Source organism: Heloderma suspectum, chromosome 4, assembly GCF_057233095.1.
Source record: "Heloderma suspectum isolate Gila_16-S chromosome 4, 16-S_ref, whole genome shotgun sequence".
Classification (NCBI taxonomy): Eukaryota; Metazoa; Chordata; class Lepidosauria; order Squamata; family Helodermatidae; genus Heloderma; species Heloderma suspectum.
In genome coordinates this window covers 103727959-103742533 of record NC_139461.1, presented here as the reverse complement: position 1 = coordinate 103742533, position 14575 = coordinate 103727959, and the positions used below count along the sequence as shown (strand labels likewise).

At 42.1% G+C, this 14575-nt stretch overlaps 1 protein-coding gene across 10 annotated transcripts in view; it reads left to right on the top strand.

Moving 5' to 3' along the window:
* The window catches only part of CDKAL1 (CDKAL1 threonylcarbamoyladenosine tRNA methylthiotransferase), a 461612-nt gene that overhangs the window by 330295 nt on the left and 116742 nt on the right, over positions 1–14575 (top strand). For all 10 annotated transcript variants that reach the window (XR_014790207.1, XR_014790208.1, XM_084850143.1 and 7 more), the window contains one exon: positions 8117–8297. Coding sequence is in view for 8 of the 10 variants with exons in the window: in XM_084850143.1 (XP_084706269.1) it covers positions 8117–8297 (181 nt within the window). In the remaining 2 variants the exon portion in view is untranslated. The remainder of the gene's footprint in view (positions 1–8116; positions 8298–14575) is intronic.

The following is a 14575-nucleotide window of genomic DNA, read 5'->3' as shown; positions in this document are numbered from 1 at the left end:
AAGTGGTTACATGAACCAGTCCAGCACCTTGTCAACATCCTCGAGCTGTACCAACTAAAACTCATCCAGGAGAACAGGACAAGGCTGTGCTCTGGACACCTCCCCAGAGTCACCTGCTGTAAGACTAGAGTCTAGAGTCTAAGTCCCGGCAGATGCAACAGATTTTATCCTGGAAGTGCCTAGCAAAGAAATTACAACAAGCTTCAAATGTGTCTACAGTCTCCTTAGGGCCAGCATGTAATAGGCCACGAATGACCTTGAAAAGCTCTGCTGGGCGGCATATGGAAGATTGAATGGAGGCAGTGAAATGTTGTTTCTTTGCCACCCTCACTGCCCCTGAGTATACCTTACCATAGGCACACACCAGCATTTGATTGCACCCACTAGGACTTCTTCCATCTGTACTCAAGCTGTCTCCTATTTTGTTTCATTGCTCTCAGCTCTGGGGTGTACCATGGAGCAGTATGAGCTCTACTCAGGAGAGGGCGCTCAGGAGCAATCATGTCAACTGCTCAGGTCATTTCTGCATCCCACGGATCAACCAGGGTTTCGACATGAGAGCCCGCCATATCAGCCGGAAAGCTCCCCTGAGCCCTCTGGAAACCATCCAGAGCCATTAGCCTCCGGGGGTGGACCATCTTAATAGGTCCCCCACCCTTGCAGAGGGGGAAAGCTGCCATAAGTCTAAACTTCAGCAAGCAATGATCTGACCATGACAGAGAGACAGAAGCAAAGTCCCCCACCTTCAGATCACCATCTCCCTGTCCAGTTGAGAAAACCAAGTCTAGACTATGCCCTGCTATATGCATTGGGCCGATTACATGTTGGGACAGTCCCATGGTTGTCATGGAGACCATGAAATCCTGAGCTGCCCTGACAAAGTGCCCTCAGCATGAACATTGAGACCTTCCAGAACTAACAGTGGGGGATCTCAACAATACACCCAAGACCACCTCCGTCAGCTCAGCTATGGTGTCTGTTGAGCAGCAGGGTGGACGGTACATCAACAGAGTCCCCAATCTGTCCCGCTGGCCCAGCACAAGGTGCAAACACTCCAGACCAGTGGGCACATGGACAGGGAGCCTGCAGAGGGAGATGAAACTCCTATAGACCAGAGCAACCACCCCCCTCCCCGGCCTTCAGGACTTCCCTGATGCTCAACCGAGTACCCCGGTGGGCAGAGCTGAGAGAGACCAACTCCTCCCTGCTCACCCACCCAGGTCTCAATTATGCATGCTAGATCGGCCGCCTCATCCACTATTAAATCATGGATAAGGGAGGTCTTATTCTGAACTGATCTGGCCTTTAACAGCAGCATCCGGAGGCCCGAGGACAGGCTGATAGAGCAACCACCATGCCTGCGGGTGGGGGGAGGGCATGCCCCTCTGCAAGGCATATCCATACCCCAAACAACAGAATCCTGTGGAAGCTTAGACTAATAAATCTCATAAAATGAGGCATAAGCTTTTGTGGGCTTAGGGTAAGCTAAATATGTGAGTCTTTAAGGTGCCACAAGACCCTCTCTTGCTGCAACTATTTAACACTGCTTATTCCCATCCCCACCCCCCACTAAGCTATCTAAAGATATTCTGCAAACTCTTAAAATGTTGATACAACTGTATTGTAGTTGTCATAGTCAGAGAAGACTTATGTATGCTATTGTGATTTCACATACCTTGGAACGTAACTATGAATCATGCGAGCACAGCAGTATCTTTAAAAGTGATGGGAGAAATGGCTTAATTGGTTGTCTTTTTGTATGAAAGAATACACTTTGTAACTCATACTTCTGCTTCATTACAACATAGCTAGGTTGTTGTATATAGTGTAAATTTATGTAAAATGTAAGAAAATGTTAATATTTTTAGTAGTCAACTTGTGTAAATTAGTTGGTAACCATTTGAGCTTGCTTTGAACAAACACTGCAAAGACCTCAGAAAAAATAGTGTTAATTCAATTAATAATTGTGTAATGAGGACAGTGGCAAGGGTAGTTTCTTGAAACTCTTGATGCAGCTTCCAGAATATCTAGGCAACAAGTTTATTACACCAAATTCTGAAGTTACATGTTTGGTTTCAAACTCTCCATGGTATCCTTGAACGCACAAGCTCCTCCTTACACTTCTATCTACAGAACTGTTAACTTTAGGGGTGCGCAACATTTTTGCCTCCAAGGGCTGCATCCAGTGTTGGATGTGGGGCCAAGGGCCACATGTTCGTATGTGACTGCACACACCTACACAGATGTACACACAAACATACCCACTCTACACCCTACATACATACACCCCCACAGACATACACACATTTCCTCCTCCACAGATATACATACACACTCCCCCCATAGACATACACACACAGTTCACCCACACAGACATATAAGCACCCCACCACCACCACCACCACAGACATACACACTCATAAACCCTCCCTGCATGCTGGGACCTAAGGATTTCTGGGAGCTGGGAGAAACTTTCACCTCTCCCATCCCCGCCCCCAGGCCATGCCTCTGCCACTTTCACTTCTCCCAGCCCCCAGCAATCTCCAGTGAGATCACTGTTTCTCTGTCACTACTAGCAGCAGAAAAATAACACTCTTGCAGGCAAACCTTAACCCATCCAGCAGGATTGCTGGTGATCAGCTGGGCTGCGAGGGAAAGTGGGTGGAGGCCCTACGTCTCTGATGGCCCTAGACGGGCAGCTAAGGGCTGCATGCAGGCTGCAGGTTGTGCATCCCTGGTTATCATCCGCAAGTGTTTATAAGGCTGCAATCATGAAATACTTAACAGTAAGCCCTACTGAACACATTAAAACTTACGTCCAAGTTAATATGCTTAGGATTGGTCTGTAGGTTGAACTGTTTGAGGAGCTTGCTATTTTGGTCACTCAAAAGAAGTAGGACTTCTCAAGAATCTCACATATGAATTCCACCTTCCCTCAAGGGATCTCAGGATGCCATATATTAAATTATCTCATTTTATCCACACAAAAATCCATTGAGAAAAGTAGCCCTGTGAGACCTTAAATTGCCAGTCTCCACCCCAGGAGCTTCATAGCTGAGTCCAAGTCCATATCTCTATACACTCGCACTTCGTGCTCTGTTTGTACAAGAATTAAACCATCCAGACCATGGTAAACACAACTTTCTCACTCTAACCTGCTATTTTTTAAATTTAGCCTTGAGGTCAGTGTTGAGAGAATGATGATAATGTTGTTGGGGATCTTTGAACAATGCCCCCCCCCAAGGGGGAATTTCTTTCAAGTTTTTATGCCATACTGACATAGTAAGTTACTGTTTGCAGCCAAATGAAGCAGCGTAAGGCTAAGCAATATTGTCCCTTGTTGAAGAATGGTAAGCAGCATTTTGTGATCATGCCGAAAGCTTTAACACTAAACGCAGAGTGGTAACAGAAAATGAGTTGACAGGTCTCAGTGACTGCTGTCATGCAGCAAATGTTAAACCAGTTCTCATGATCATTTCCCTGACGCAGCCTTTAATAAATGCAAACCTTCATTTTAATAATGACCTTTAGTAATGTGAGCCTTGATCCGTCGAGATGCCGTTCACTTGCGATGCATCTCCAAATCCCCTTTTTTATGCATTTGAAATCAACACACGCTTGCTCTGAATTTATGCATGTGCGTAGAAGGAGATGTAATTTACACACATCTGTTCAAATATGCATTTCAGATAAACTTGGTGCTGGTTCTCATAATGTGGCTGAGGTTTTGACGTGTATTATATCCCCAAAGTACACACCAGATGGTATTTATTAGAGATTTTATGGAAACGAAGTTTAAGGATGTTGAGCTTTTGTCCTAAGTCTCTCATTTTAAAGTCATAAAACAGTAATGATCTGAAGCTATAAATCTTTAATGAAGTTTTGTACAAGGTTTCATTTGTATGGGAAGTGTATACTGTTTAAAGCTAAGTAAGCCTGAGCAGGAGTCCCGACTGAAATTATTCCTTCAAGGAAATCAGTGATGAAAAGTAGGCGCAAGACACATTTAGACTGTGTCTGCTTGCTGAGGAAACCACCTACAGGAGCCTGTGCTACTGCCATGGAAACCAAAGACGGCTTGTTTCACCAGCATACACTTTAAGGCGGAAAATTATGTTAGATATTTTTAAATGCACCTTTATGTTGATGAGCTCCAAAGGAAAAAGCCACAGAAAGTTGAAATATCCCAGTTTGTAATCCCATGTAAAGCTGGTTTGTCCAGTCATTTTTCCTATTAAGAAAAGCTTCGAAGAACAATCATTGCTCCCTGTTTTGTAATAGTGGTAGTGTATTAATATTTAACTTTTATTTAGATACAGAAGTGGCGTACAGTGGGTACAGACTAAGAATGGCCAGTTCTGTACCATCTGCTAAATGCTTTGGGGTGGGTTTTTTTGGTGAAGGAATCCAAGTTTAGAAAGAGTGTATACTTTCAGCCCCATTGCATCATCCCGAGGTGTGATAAAATTGTCTTTACCTCTATGCTACATTATCACCTTGTTCCTGTAACTACTTGGCTGGATTTTACTACTTGTTTTACCACACATCTTCACATAATGGATGATAAAATTCTTCCTACTGCTTGGTGAGATGATAATATAGACAGCAAGAGCTTACTAACTGTTTACATGCATACTGCAGCACGTTATTAGGTGATAAATGACTTGAAATGTTCTTTTGCACCATCAAATAAACAATGTTGCTGGAAAGTTAGGCCAGTATTGCAGACAGATTGACACAAATGGTTATGGACAACATGCTAGACGTTTGAGCTAAATAAATTGTGATTAAAATGAAGATCTTCCATTAGTGTTGGCTTGTGCGTGTGACTGTGTGTGTGTTTAATCTCAGGTTGCTGCAGGTTTTGCCAATTTATGTGCTCTGTATCCCAGTTCCACCAGAATTTGTCAAAGGTTAAGTCAGGTGAGAGAAGGTCAACAAGAAAGTAGATGAGGAAAGACTTCTGTCTGGGAATTAGGTAGCAGAGTGCCCCAAGAGTTGAAAGGGGAAGAGATGAAAAATACAACAACAACTTACTATGGTTCAAAACTCTAATTTGGAAAGAGGGGTGGCACCTCATAGCACCCAAGCCGTAGGTACTGTGACTCCCTTGTGCCTCCTTCTGGCATACAAAGCAGTGGAAACAATCCAAATGCAGTTTTTAAAAGCCTGAAATATGTATTTGCATTTTAAAATATTCACTGTTCATAGAGTTATATAGAATGTTGTCATTACAGACTTTTAAAGGAAAATACAACAGACAGTATAAAGTCTTGTTATACTTTGGTGCAAATAGAGCGCAAGGGAAGCAGTGTGTAAGACAAGCTACAGTAATGTCATCCCCTTACAGAAAACATTTGAAAATATATGAAACGATATAATTGTGAAGCACAGGTAACATGTACATGAATAAAAAATGTTAGCGGGTATCCTGCCAGTGTAGTCTCCTGCTGATGTATTTATTGGAAGTATAAATACAATCGACAGATACATTTATAAGAGAGCATACAAGTAAAATATAAAATGTCTCCCTTAAACTGAATTTATATGTCATTTTTCAGTGTAGATGGTTTTATGATCCTGCAAATTGTTTTATGACATGGTGTTATAGTGTCCAGAAGTAGTTTGCATTTAGGGTTTTTTCTTAGAGACGTGGCTTCTAAACATGCTTGTATCCTCCCCCTGTACCGCCCCCACATTTACTTAGTATGCTACATGATGTGATAACAAAACCATACATTATGTCTCTATAACTTTTGGTATTGTATCCAGTGTTAGTCTAACTTAAGTCCCATTCATTTCAGTGGGTCTATTCTAAGTAAGACTAACACTGGATAAAACTCATGATTCATACCCTCCAAAATGGGGACACTCATGCATACTTGTATTCTCTCACCAAGAATGACTTCCTGAATATTTCTGTCCCCATCCCATATGGCACCACCATCTGAGGACCATTTGTGTGGAAGGAAGCAGTCCATTAAGATAACCTGTCCCACACAGTTTAGGGCTGTAAAGGTCAAACCCACCACTTTTAATTGGACACATTGATTAACACAGGCAGCTGCATCAGAGATACAGCTCTAGTTGCATCTGATTTGTAAACAAGATAGGACAGGAGGAGAAGCAGGCATGTGACACAGCGGGGATGGCCTTGTGTGCACTGGGAGGAATTCATGAAACATTTGACAGCATTGAACAGAAGCATAATGCTGACTTTTCTAATGTTCTTGTCTACAGAACTTTCATAAACTTAAATAAAATAAATTAAATTAAATGTATACAAAAGCTACACTTAGCTTGAACGGTTTGCAACTTGTGACTGTATGTTGTTCAAAATGCAAACACTTTACTGCTCATCTTTTGAAATAACAGTTTTAGAGTTGCTAATTCTAATGCATTTCAGGTGCAATCCTATGCACGTTTAGAAAGAAAAAAGTTCTACATGACTGGGGCATGCTGGGAGTTGATGGAGTTTTCTGTCTAAAGATGCTTTGGATTGCACCCTTATTGTCTGTAGTACATCTGAAGCCAAGGGACAGCTCTTCCAAATTACAAAATATATATCCTGCAAATATAAAACGAGCATGTCAGGCAAAAAGCTACGCTACATTTCTATGCACAGGGTAAATTTCACTGCATAATGTTTGGTGTTGCAGCTGAGGATACAATAGTCAAATATTGTAAATTGCTTATTCTTCTGGTGGGGGAATCATGTTTAATTTCTGCAGTCAAGATAGGGAGGATGTTGGAGCAATTGCATTTTCTCTTACATGGGCTACTAATTCTGTACTCCTTTTTTACTTTTAAAAATGTATTTATTAATGTTGTCTATAAGAATGTTAGGGAAAGCAGAGGGCACTTTCAAGATTTAGGTCAGACCTGTTTGATTAGGTTGGAATTAAGTTCTATTATCGAATTAAATCTGTTCCTTAACTGGTTTTCATTTTGTTTGGAATAACTCTATTTAGAAAAAATGAGTTTGAAGTGACCATATTATTACCAACAGGAAATTTGGACACATACTGGCTAGGTTTGGGTTGTTTTTTTTTAATTATTCCATGAGGAGAGGAATTTGTTAGTTGTGTGGAACACATGTCATGGACATTTAACTGATTTTAGCCTGAGCATGACTGATACTTACCATTCACGTTCCCATAGAAACTGAAAAACACACATGAAGTGGATGACATTGCCACCACTGTAGTTGTTACATCCTTTTGCTGTTGCCAGCTGTGTCATTAAAATGACTGGTATAACTAAACTATAACTGCTTTTTGTCAAATGTACTACATATCTTATTAATCGTTAAGATGTCAGACAGCGCTACTTGCCATTCATTTGTAGACTAATATTGTTTGCCTCATTTAAGTCTGCCAGAGATGCAAATCTTGCCCATATGAGGCAAGAACAGAATTCAGAATTTCTCTATATTATCGTTTTGAAATACCAATACATGCAGGTCCTGGAAGAGTTCAGAAGTACATTAATACATATTTAGTGCATATGCTTGGATGTGCTGGTATTGCAGTGATCACCCACATCTCCCTGGCAGTTCACACCCTAGGAGATCAGCCCAGTATTCAACATGCCATCCACACAACAGCTTGCCAGCTAGGATGGAAAAGTATCATTGGCCACATTCGTACATAACAGTAAGCCAGAATTGCTAGCTTATCTTGGCTTCCTGTGAACAAGCAGCATTGCTCCAACTTAGCTCCTACCTTTGCGCAAGTAGATAAAACTAATCAGGAAGAGATAGCTTATTGTGATGTCTGAAGCTGGGATCCTGGTTTGTTACTCCCATAAAGCAAGGGTTTGTAAGCCAACAACAAACTTTAGGTTGTTGCTGGCTTATGAACCCTGGCTTCTTTCACAGTAAATCAGGATAAGCCAACAATTCTGGCTTATCTATATGCGGACATAGCCATTGTTTTCCAGTACATTTCCCAAGAGTCTGGTTTAATAGTCAAGTGTTAGACTGGTAGCCCTGGAAACTGCCATATTGAAATCCATGAGCTATCGTAGTCTAGTTGGCCATCATATTCTTGCCCTGAGGGAAGAAGCTAATATGTCCAGTCTTCAATTTAACACTTTTTGTTTTCATTCATTTCAGAGTGCCTGGAATAACAATTGCTACAGACATCATTTGTGGGTTTCCAGGGGAAACAGATGAAGATTTTCAAGAAACCATGAAGCTTGTAGAAGAGTATAAGTTTCCAAGTCTTTTTATTAACCAGTTTTACCCACGCCCTGGGACTCCTGCTGCTAAAATGCATCAAGTTCCAGCCCAAGTAGTAAGAGGGTTTTTTTCCTATTCTGAAAGATATAACATTATATGTGATATAATATATATTACAATGGGAACTAGTTTTTTTACCTATGAGTTTTATTTTGCATGAGATTGAAGGTGGAATGATTCATGCTTAGTTTTATTGGTCTCATTCAATTCAGAGTTTTGTTAAAATAACTTACTATTACTGAATATGCTGTCAGATTTAAAGTTTACATGAAATACAGTTTATTAATTAGCCCATAATCAGACTTTGATGGGCTTGATTATGGTTATTTGGTTATTAATAAAAAATCTGGTTATTTTTGCTTAACCAGATTCATAAAATTGTGATGCAAATCAGAGCAGGGGGAAAAGAGAGACAGATGATGCAGGGAAAGGAAGGAAGGAACTTCAGAGTAAGGTGAGAAAGGAGATGTGGGTGGACTGCTTAAGCTTGCCACTTCCTTCCCAATTATCAGATCCTGACTGATTCTCAGATGTCATCAACTGTTGAAGCATGCAAATCTTTTTCTCGTCACTGGAAGTAATAGTATCTTTGCTCACATTAGCCAGCATACTGCAGGGTGGACTCAAATTTACTTTTTACTAAGCAAAGGAATGCTTGCACATTTCTCCTGGTATCTCTGTATGTGAAATTGGCCTGGGTTATCTCTAATCAGTCCTCCACAGGACCGTTTTCCCTAGAGCTCTGTTTCAGACATGCATGCACACACACCTAGTTCTTTTGCCTTTCTCCCAACATTCCCTCTCCTTGATCAGCATTCCATTTCTTCTGTTTTATCTGTAATCTTCCAGGTTTGAAGCAGCAGGAGTTGCAGTCAAAAGAAATCATGAACAGTAAGCAGAATCTGTAGCAGAGCCCACTTACATTTCCCTATGTATGTCATTTGTTTAACTGATGGCATCCCAGGTTCAATCATTGTGGATTTGATCTAGCATTGCATGAATGGAACTTCACTTTTAAAAGGGGGCTTACATGCCCCCTCCTCACCACTACAGCCCCCTCCACCCTCCAAAAAGCTATGCCCAAGGGCCAGGGAATCTTGCAGAACAAAGTGGGATGTGACTCGACTTGCACAAGATGCCTCCGCCTGAATTATGTGATTCCCCCTTTCCACTGCAGCTTCCTGGGCCACATCTTATGCTGTTCTTGAGGGTCTCCTGACCTTCAGAAGCTAAAGTGGGAAGGAAGTGGCCGGAAAGCCCTCTTGTGTGAGTAGAATTCTATTCACATAACTTTGGATTTAACTGTCTTTCCAAAAGAAAGAAAAAACATGGGAGGTTAGTTTTCTACAACATCTCTCTCCCCCCCGCCCCTGTCTCATATATACACACACAAACCTTTCCTACTTTTTTGAAGGGTCGCTATGAAGAGTAATGATTTCATATATGTTCCTTATAATTCTGTGCTATCTTTGTACATATGAAAGGTCAGATTTGTGTGTTAGATTCTTCCATTCCATGGAAAGAATCATAACTTCATAAATATCTTCCATGATGATTGCACAGCATTGTAAAATATAATATCACCTTCAGCCTCTATAGCAAAATCTATTACAAATTTTGCAAATATTGTTTTAAAAAATTGAGTTTTCAGGAACACTTACCACAAAATTATATAACCCTTTTGATTCCTCTTGGGTTCCTTCAATGTGGGAAGTAATTTTATTGAGGAAGATGACAATCAATTCTATTTTCATTCCTACAGAGAGGGGTTTCTGGTTTTTTAAATTTTGCTTTTAGTCATAAGCTAATTATTTTTGTAAGGTTTAATTTGCTTTTTTTAATGGTAACACACCTTAAAAGGAGCACAACTGTTTAACTCTGGGGCAAGTGACTATCAGTGTCAACATAAGTATTAATAAAATGTGAGGTTATTTCAAAGCCAAAAACGATTGTGTTCGTTTATGTTATTTTAATGTGTGTGATTTTGTTTTATCAGTCCAGAAACATTCTTTTAAGATAATTTTTAAAAGTGGGCTTATTAACATTCACCACTTAGTTTATAATATGAGAGTTGCCTTAGACCACCCCCTGTAATCTGGAAGCACTATTCCCTGATTCTGGAAGTATGATTGACTGTAGATATTCAGTGATGAAAGACCCACATGTTTAGAGGCACTCTGCTCTCCAATGGGCCCTTGACTGAAATTAAACCATTTTCTAGCTCCAGTCCCAACAGGTCACATATGGAGAAGCCTTGGGCTGTGTATACACAACTCTTTTTAAAAAGCTATTTGGTAAGAGAGAGGGAGCATGCAGGGGGCAGGGCTTCCTCATCCAAACAGCTTATTTGTGGGTTTCCAGTTCTTTAAAAGGTCTATGCAGGCAATGTCAGAGGGTTGAAGGGCATATTAGGCCCCCTGAATACCTCCTGGAGTCGCTCCGCTCCCCCACTGCAGCCACCAACAAAAGTGCATTCCCAGCAGCTGTTTGGCGGACTGGGGGGGGTGATTCTGTAGAGAAACAGGGCACACGTACTGGCATTACTGCTGGAAAACAGAATGAATGAACGCTTTGTTTCCCAGCAAAATTGCAGGGAATCTGGCAGCACAGCAGCGGAGGCATGGGACCCAATTGGGGCCGCAAAACCTGTCCTGGGTGTCCAAACCAGATAAACCTGTCCAAACCAGATAAGACAGTAGTACTGTTGGTTGGGGGACTGGCTGATATGTGAATAGGTGTTTTGGATGGGGATGGGCTCCCCCTGAAGACAGGTTTGCAGCTTGTGGTTGCTCCTTGATCCAGCACTGTTTTTAGATGCTGTGGTAGCAATGACTAGGAGAACCTTTTACCAACTTCCGACGGTACTCCAGCCACAACCTTTCTTGGAGAAGACAGACTTGACCATGGTGTTCATACCTTAGTAACCTCTAAATGAGATGACTTTAATATACTCTGTGGAAAACATCCTGAAACTTCAACTGGTGCAAAATGCCGCTACCAGTTTGTTGATATGGACTCGTCAATCAGAGCACATTATTCTGATCTTGTTTAATCTGCACGTGTTGCCTGCCTGTTTCAAGGCTAAATTTAAGGTGCTGATCCTTACTTTTAAAGCCTAAATGGCTTGAGACCTGGATTGCCTCCTTCTGTATGTGCACTCCATTCAACATCTGAGGTCCTCCGTGCTCCTCCACCAACTGAAGTGTGCCGAGTTTGCACTAGGAATATGTCAGGGTTGGATCAGAGCCCATAGAGCCCCAAAGCAGTTCTGATTCTGAGGAAGAGATAGAAACTGTGGGAGAGGAACCCGCGCACTGTTCAGAGGCACCGCCGGAGGGAGAGCCCCTCCCTGCTCACATTCCTGAGAGTGGTAGCGACCCTGGCAGGCAGGGGGAGGGACAACTGGAGCTTCGGCATGCTAGGCGCCAGCGCAGGGACAAGCGGGAGATGGAGGGCACCGAGAGGGGGCACTCAGCCCACGTGGTGCAACATCAACAGCTGTGCCCCGATGGCCCATGGGAAAGGGGTGGACTTTCACCTCCTAGCCCTTAATTTCAGAGGCTTCCCGCCTTTTCCCTCCAAACGGAGACCAACTGATTCCCTAAGGCTAGAAACCCCGGATAGGCAGCTCCCTTAAGTTTCCCTCATTAGGCTCAGGCAGTGAGCATCTGTAAGCGTCATTAGGTTGAATGGAAATAAAGCCTTGGAAAAGAGCCCTATAGTCTGCGTGTTGATTCTGGCTACTTGAGGATTTCAGAAGGCAGCAAGGGCGCTCCTGACAGCATAGTCCCTTTTTGGTACTGGCACCAACCTTATAGAACCCCTTCCACATGAAGGCCCACCTGGCCCTAGCACTGAGTACCTTTGCACATGAGGCAAAACATTGGCTTTTCAAAATTCCTTTGGAAGTAGCTGGTTTTTATAGTTACTACTGCTAAAATAGAGTTTCTTTCCTTTCTTACTGTTATTTTTATTCTGCTGACCTTTAAACATTGATTTGATTATTCTATTTTTGCTGCCGTTTGCCACTTGCTTTATTGGTTCATAGTTTGCTTATTGTTTTAATGATTTCTTGTAAGCAGTTTTGTGATCTTCAATGCTGAAGTTGAATATAAAATTGAAAATAAATGCATATGCTACTTTACAACCACATTTGTAAACAACCCCTGGCAACCAAAACTAAGAACTATTAACATCGGTAAACATGAATTGTGTGTACCTCTGAAGTGTTCCCCTGAGATATCCCAACTTTGGTGGCATATTTAGTAATTCCAAGTGCTGTTTGCTCAGCTGCCTGAATCAGGTAATGGTGGTAGCCTCAGCTGACTGGTGCCAGATTTTCAGATCTTGAAGGTCTATGAGACTGATCAGAATTTGTTTTGCTTTGCCAGCTTTGAACATTCTCACACCCCTCAGATTCAAATGAAGTGAGATGCTTAAAGGTGTTTTTCTGAGAAGCAATGGATGCAGAAGTTGGAGATGCTCAAGGTTTTAATTAGTTCAGGCAGTACCATTGAGCATAGAGGGGAATAGGTGACGACAACATCGGTCCACACAAGAAATGGGTGATGGTGCAGGTGAGGAGTTGCCAGGCCCTGTTTCTTCCTTTCATGAGCTCTAGAGTTCAGGCTATGCCAGGAAGAGTTTTCCCCTAGTGTAGGTTGGCCTCTGTCTTCCTTTGACCTATAACATACTGCCACCTCCTCTTGGCTCAACCCTCTATATGTGGCAGGATCAGAACTCCTTGTACCAGAGCACCATGCAGCAGCACCATCCTTCCAAGCCCATATTTAACTTTTATGAAGGACTGACACTAACTAGGGACTGTCCACTGATGTTCTGGTTATCAGTTGGGCACTGTTAATGGAATCCAGGATTCCTGGTAGGTAGGGGACAGATAGTATGAGATGGAATAATATGGGTCCTTTTAGCATTTCTGTCAGTCGTACTCAGAAGCATACAGTAGTAAATACTGACCCAGTGCATTAAGTAGACTGCTGCCCGACATATTGGGTTGGATACAAATTTATGCTGGTGGGAGCAGAACTGCACTGGCAGAAGTGGACTTCCCTGCCCCCTGCCTCCCATGACAGCCCCTCCAGCCCCCTAAAAATAGTGCACAGTCAGGAGACCCTACTGAATGGAGTGAAGTATGGAGGGGAGGTGGGATCCCCCCCAAAAAGGGAGATCTTTGATCCAACCCACTGGATTTAAAGAGAATATACTAAACATATGCAGATTCACTGTAAAACCTAGATGAATCACAGATATTTTGTTTATAATCCAAACATTATGGTGACATGCTTCTCTGAAATATTTAATTCACTTATTAGGAAATAACGTCCTGATCTAACATACTGGGGGAGTCAAAGGCTGTTAGATGTCACCTGTACTGTTGGCCAGAGAAAGTGGCATGCATTAATTCAGCCAAGGGTAATTTCCCAGGAATGTCTTTAGATATATTTTGTTTTTCTAGAAGGCAGTTAGCATATGACCGGCTCAGCTGTATGTTTTAGAAGTACATGGATGTCTTGGTATATAATGAAGAAGACTCACAAGTAGTGGCCTTAATGCTTGCTAAAACTCATAACCTGGAAAGTAATTGTGCATCTCTTCCTTGATGTTGAGGAAAAGTATTTCCATCCTAGCACTATTTGTCTCTGTGAATAAAATAAATGCTGCAAATCAAAATTATGCTTCATAATATTAGTAATAGTACTCAGGTTGGAAAGCTGCCTTTTTAATCGTTTGGCTTCATGGGAGTTGTTCACTGATGTGTATATTGAATGAGTTGACTGCAGTGATCATTGATCATTTCAGAACACGAGGGGTCAACAAATCTTAACTGGCCTTAGTAGCCAGCCAGAATTTGTTCTCACAGTGACCCAAGAGGGAGGGCACAGAGTCTTCTGACATTACGCTGAACTTCAGACCCAGAACAACTGTGAAGGTGAGCCTCTGTTCTCCTCCACAGGGAAGGAGAGGGAAGAGAGCTTGACCCTATTGCACTAAGCCTTAGATGTTCAGAAAGCAGCATGAAGTCTCATCACTTTCCAAGTGTCTCCAAGGTTCAGTGCAGTATCAAGGAGAGCCCCTGCTGCTCTCTTGTGCTCCTGAGGTCAAGGTGGCATCAGGGAGTGTCCTCATGCTTCTCCAGGTATGGAAGAAGAGTGGAGATTTTTCCTGATTCCATGTTCTCACCAGAGCAAAAAATGTACTCACCAGCGGTGAGCTCGTGACTGCATTTGTGGATCTTTGCAGACTACTGTAAGTTTACGTTGCTTATTAGTAATCATGTTTCCCTCCTTAGAAAGGAGGTTTTTCTGTAATGGT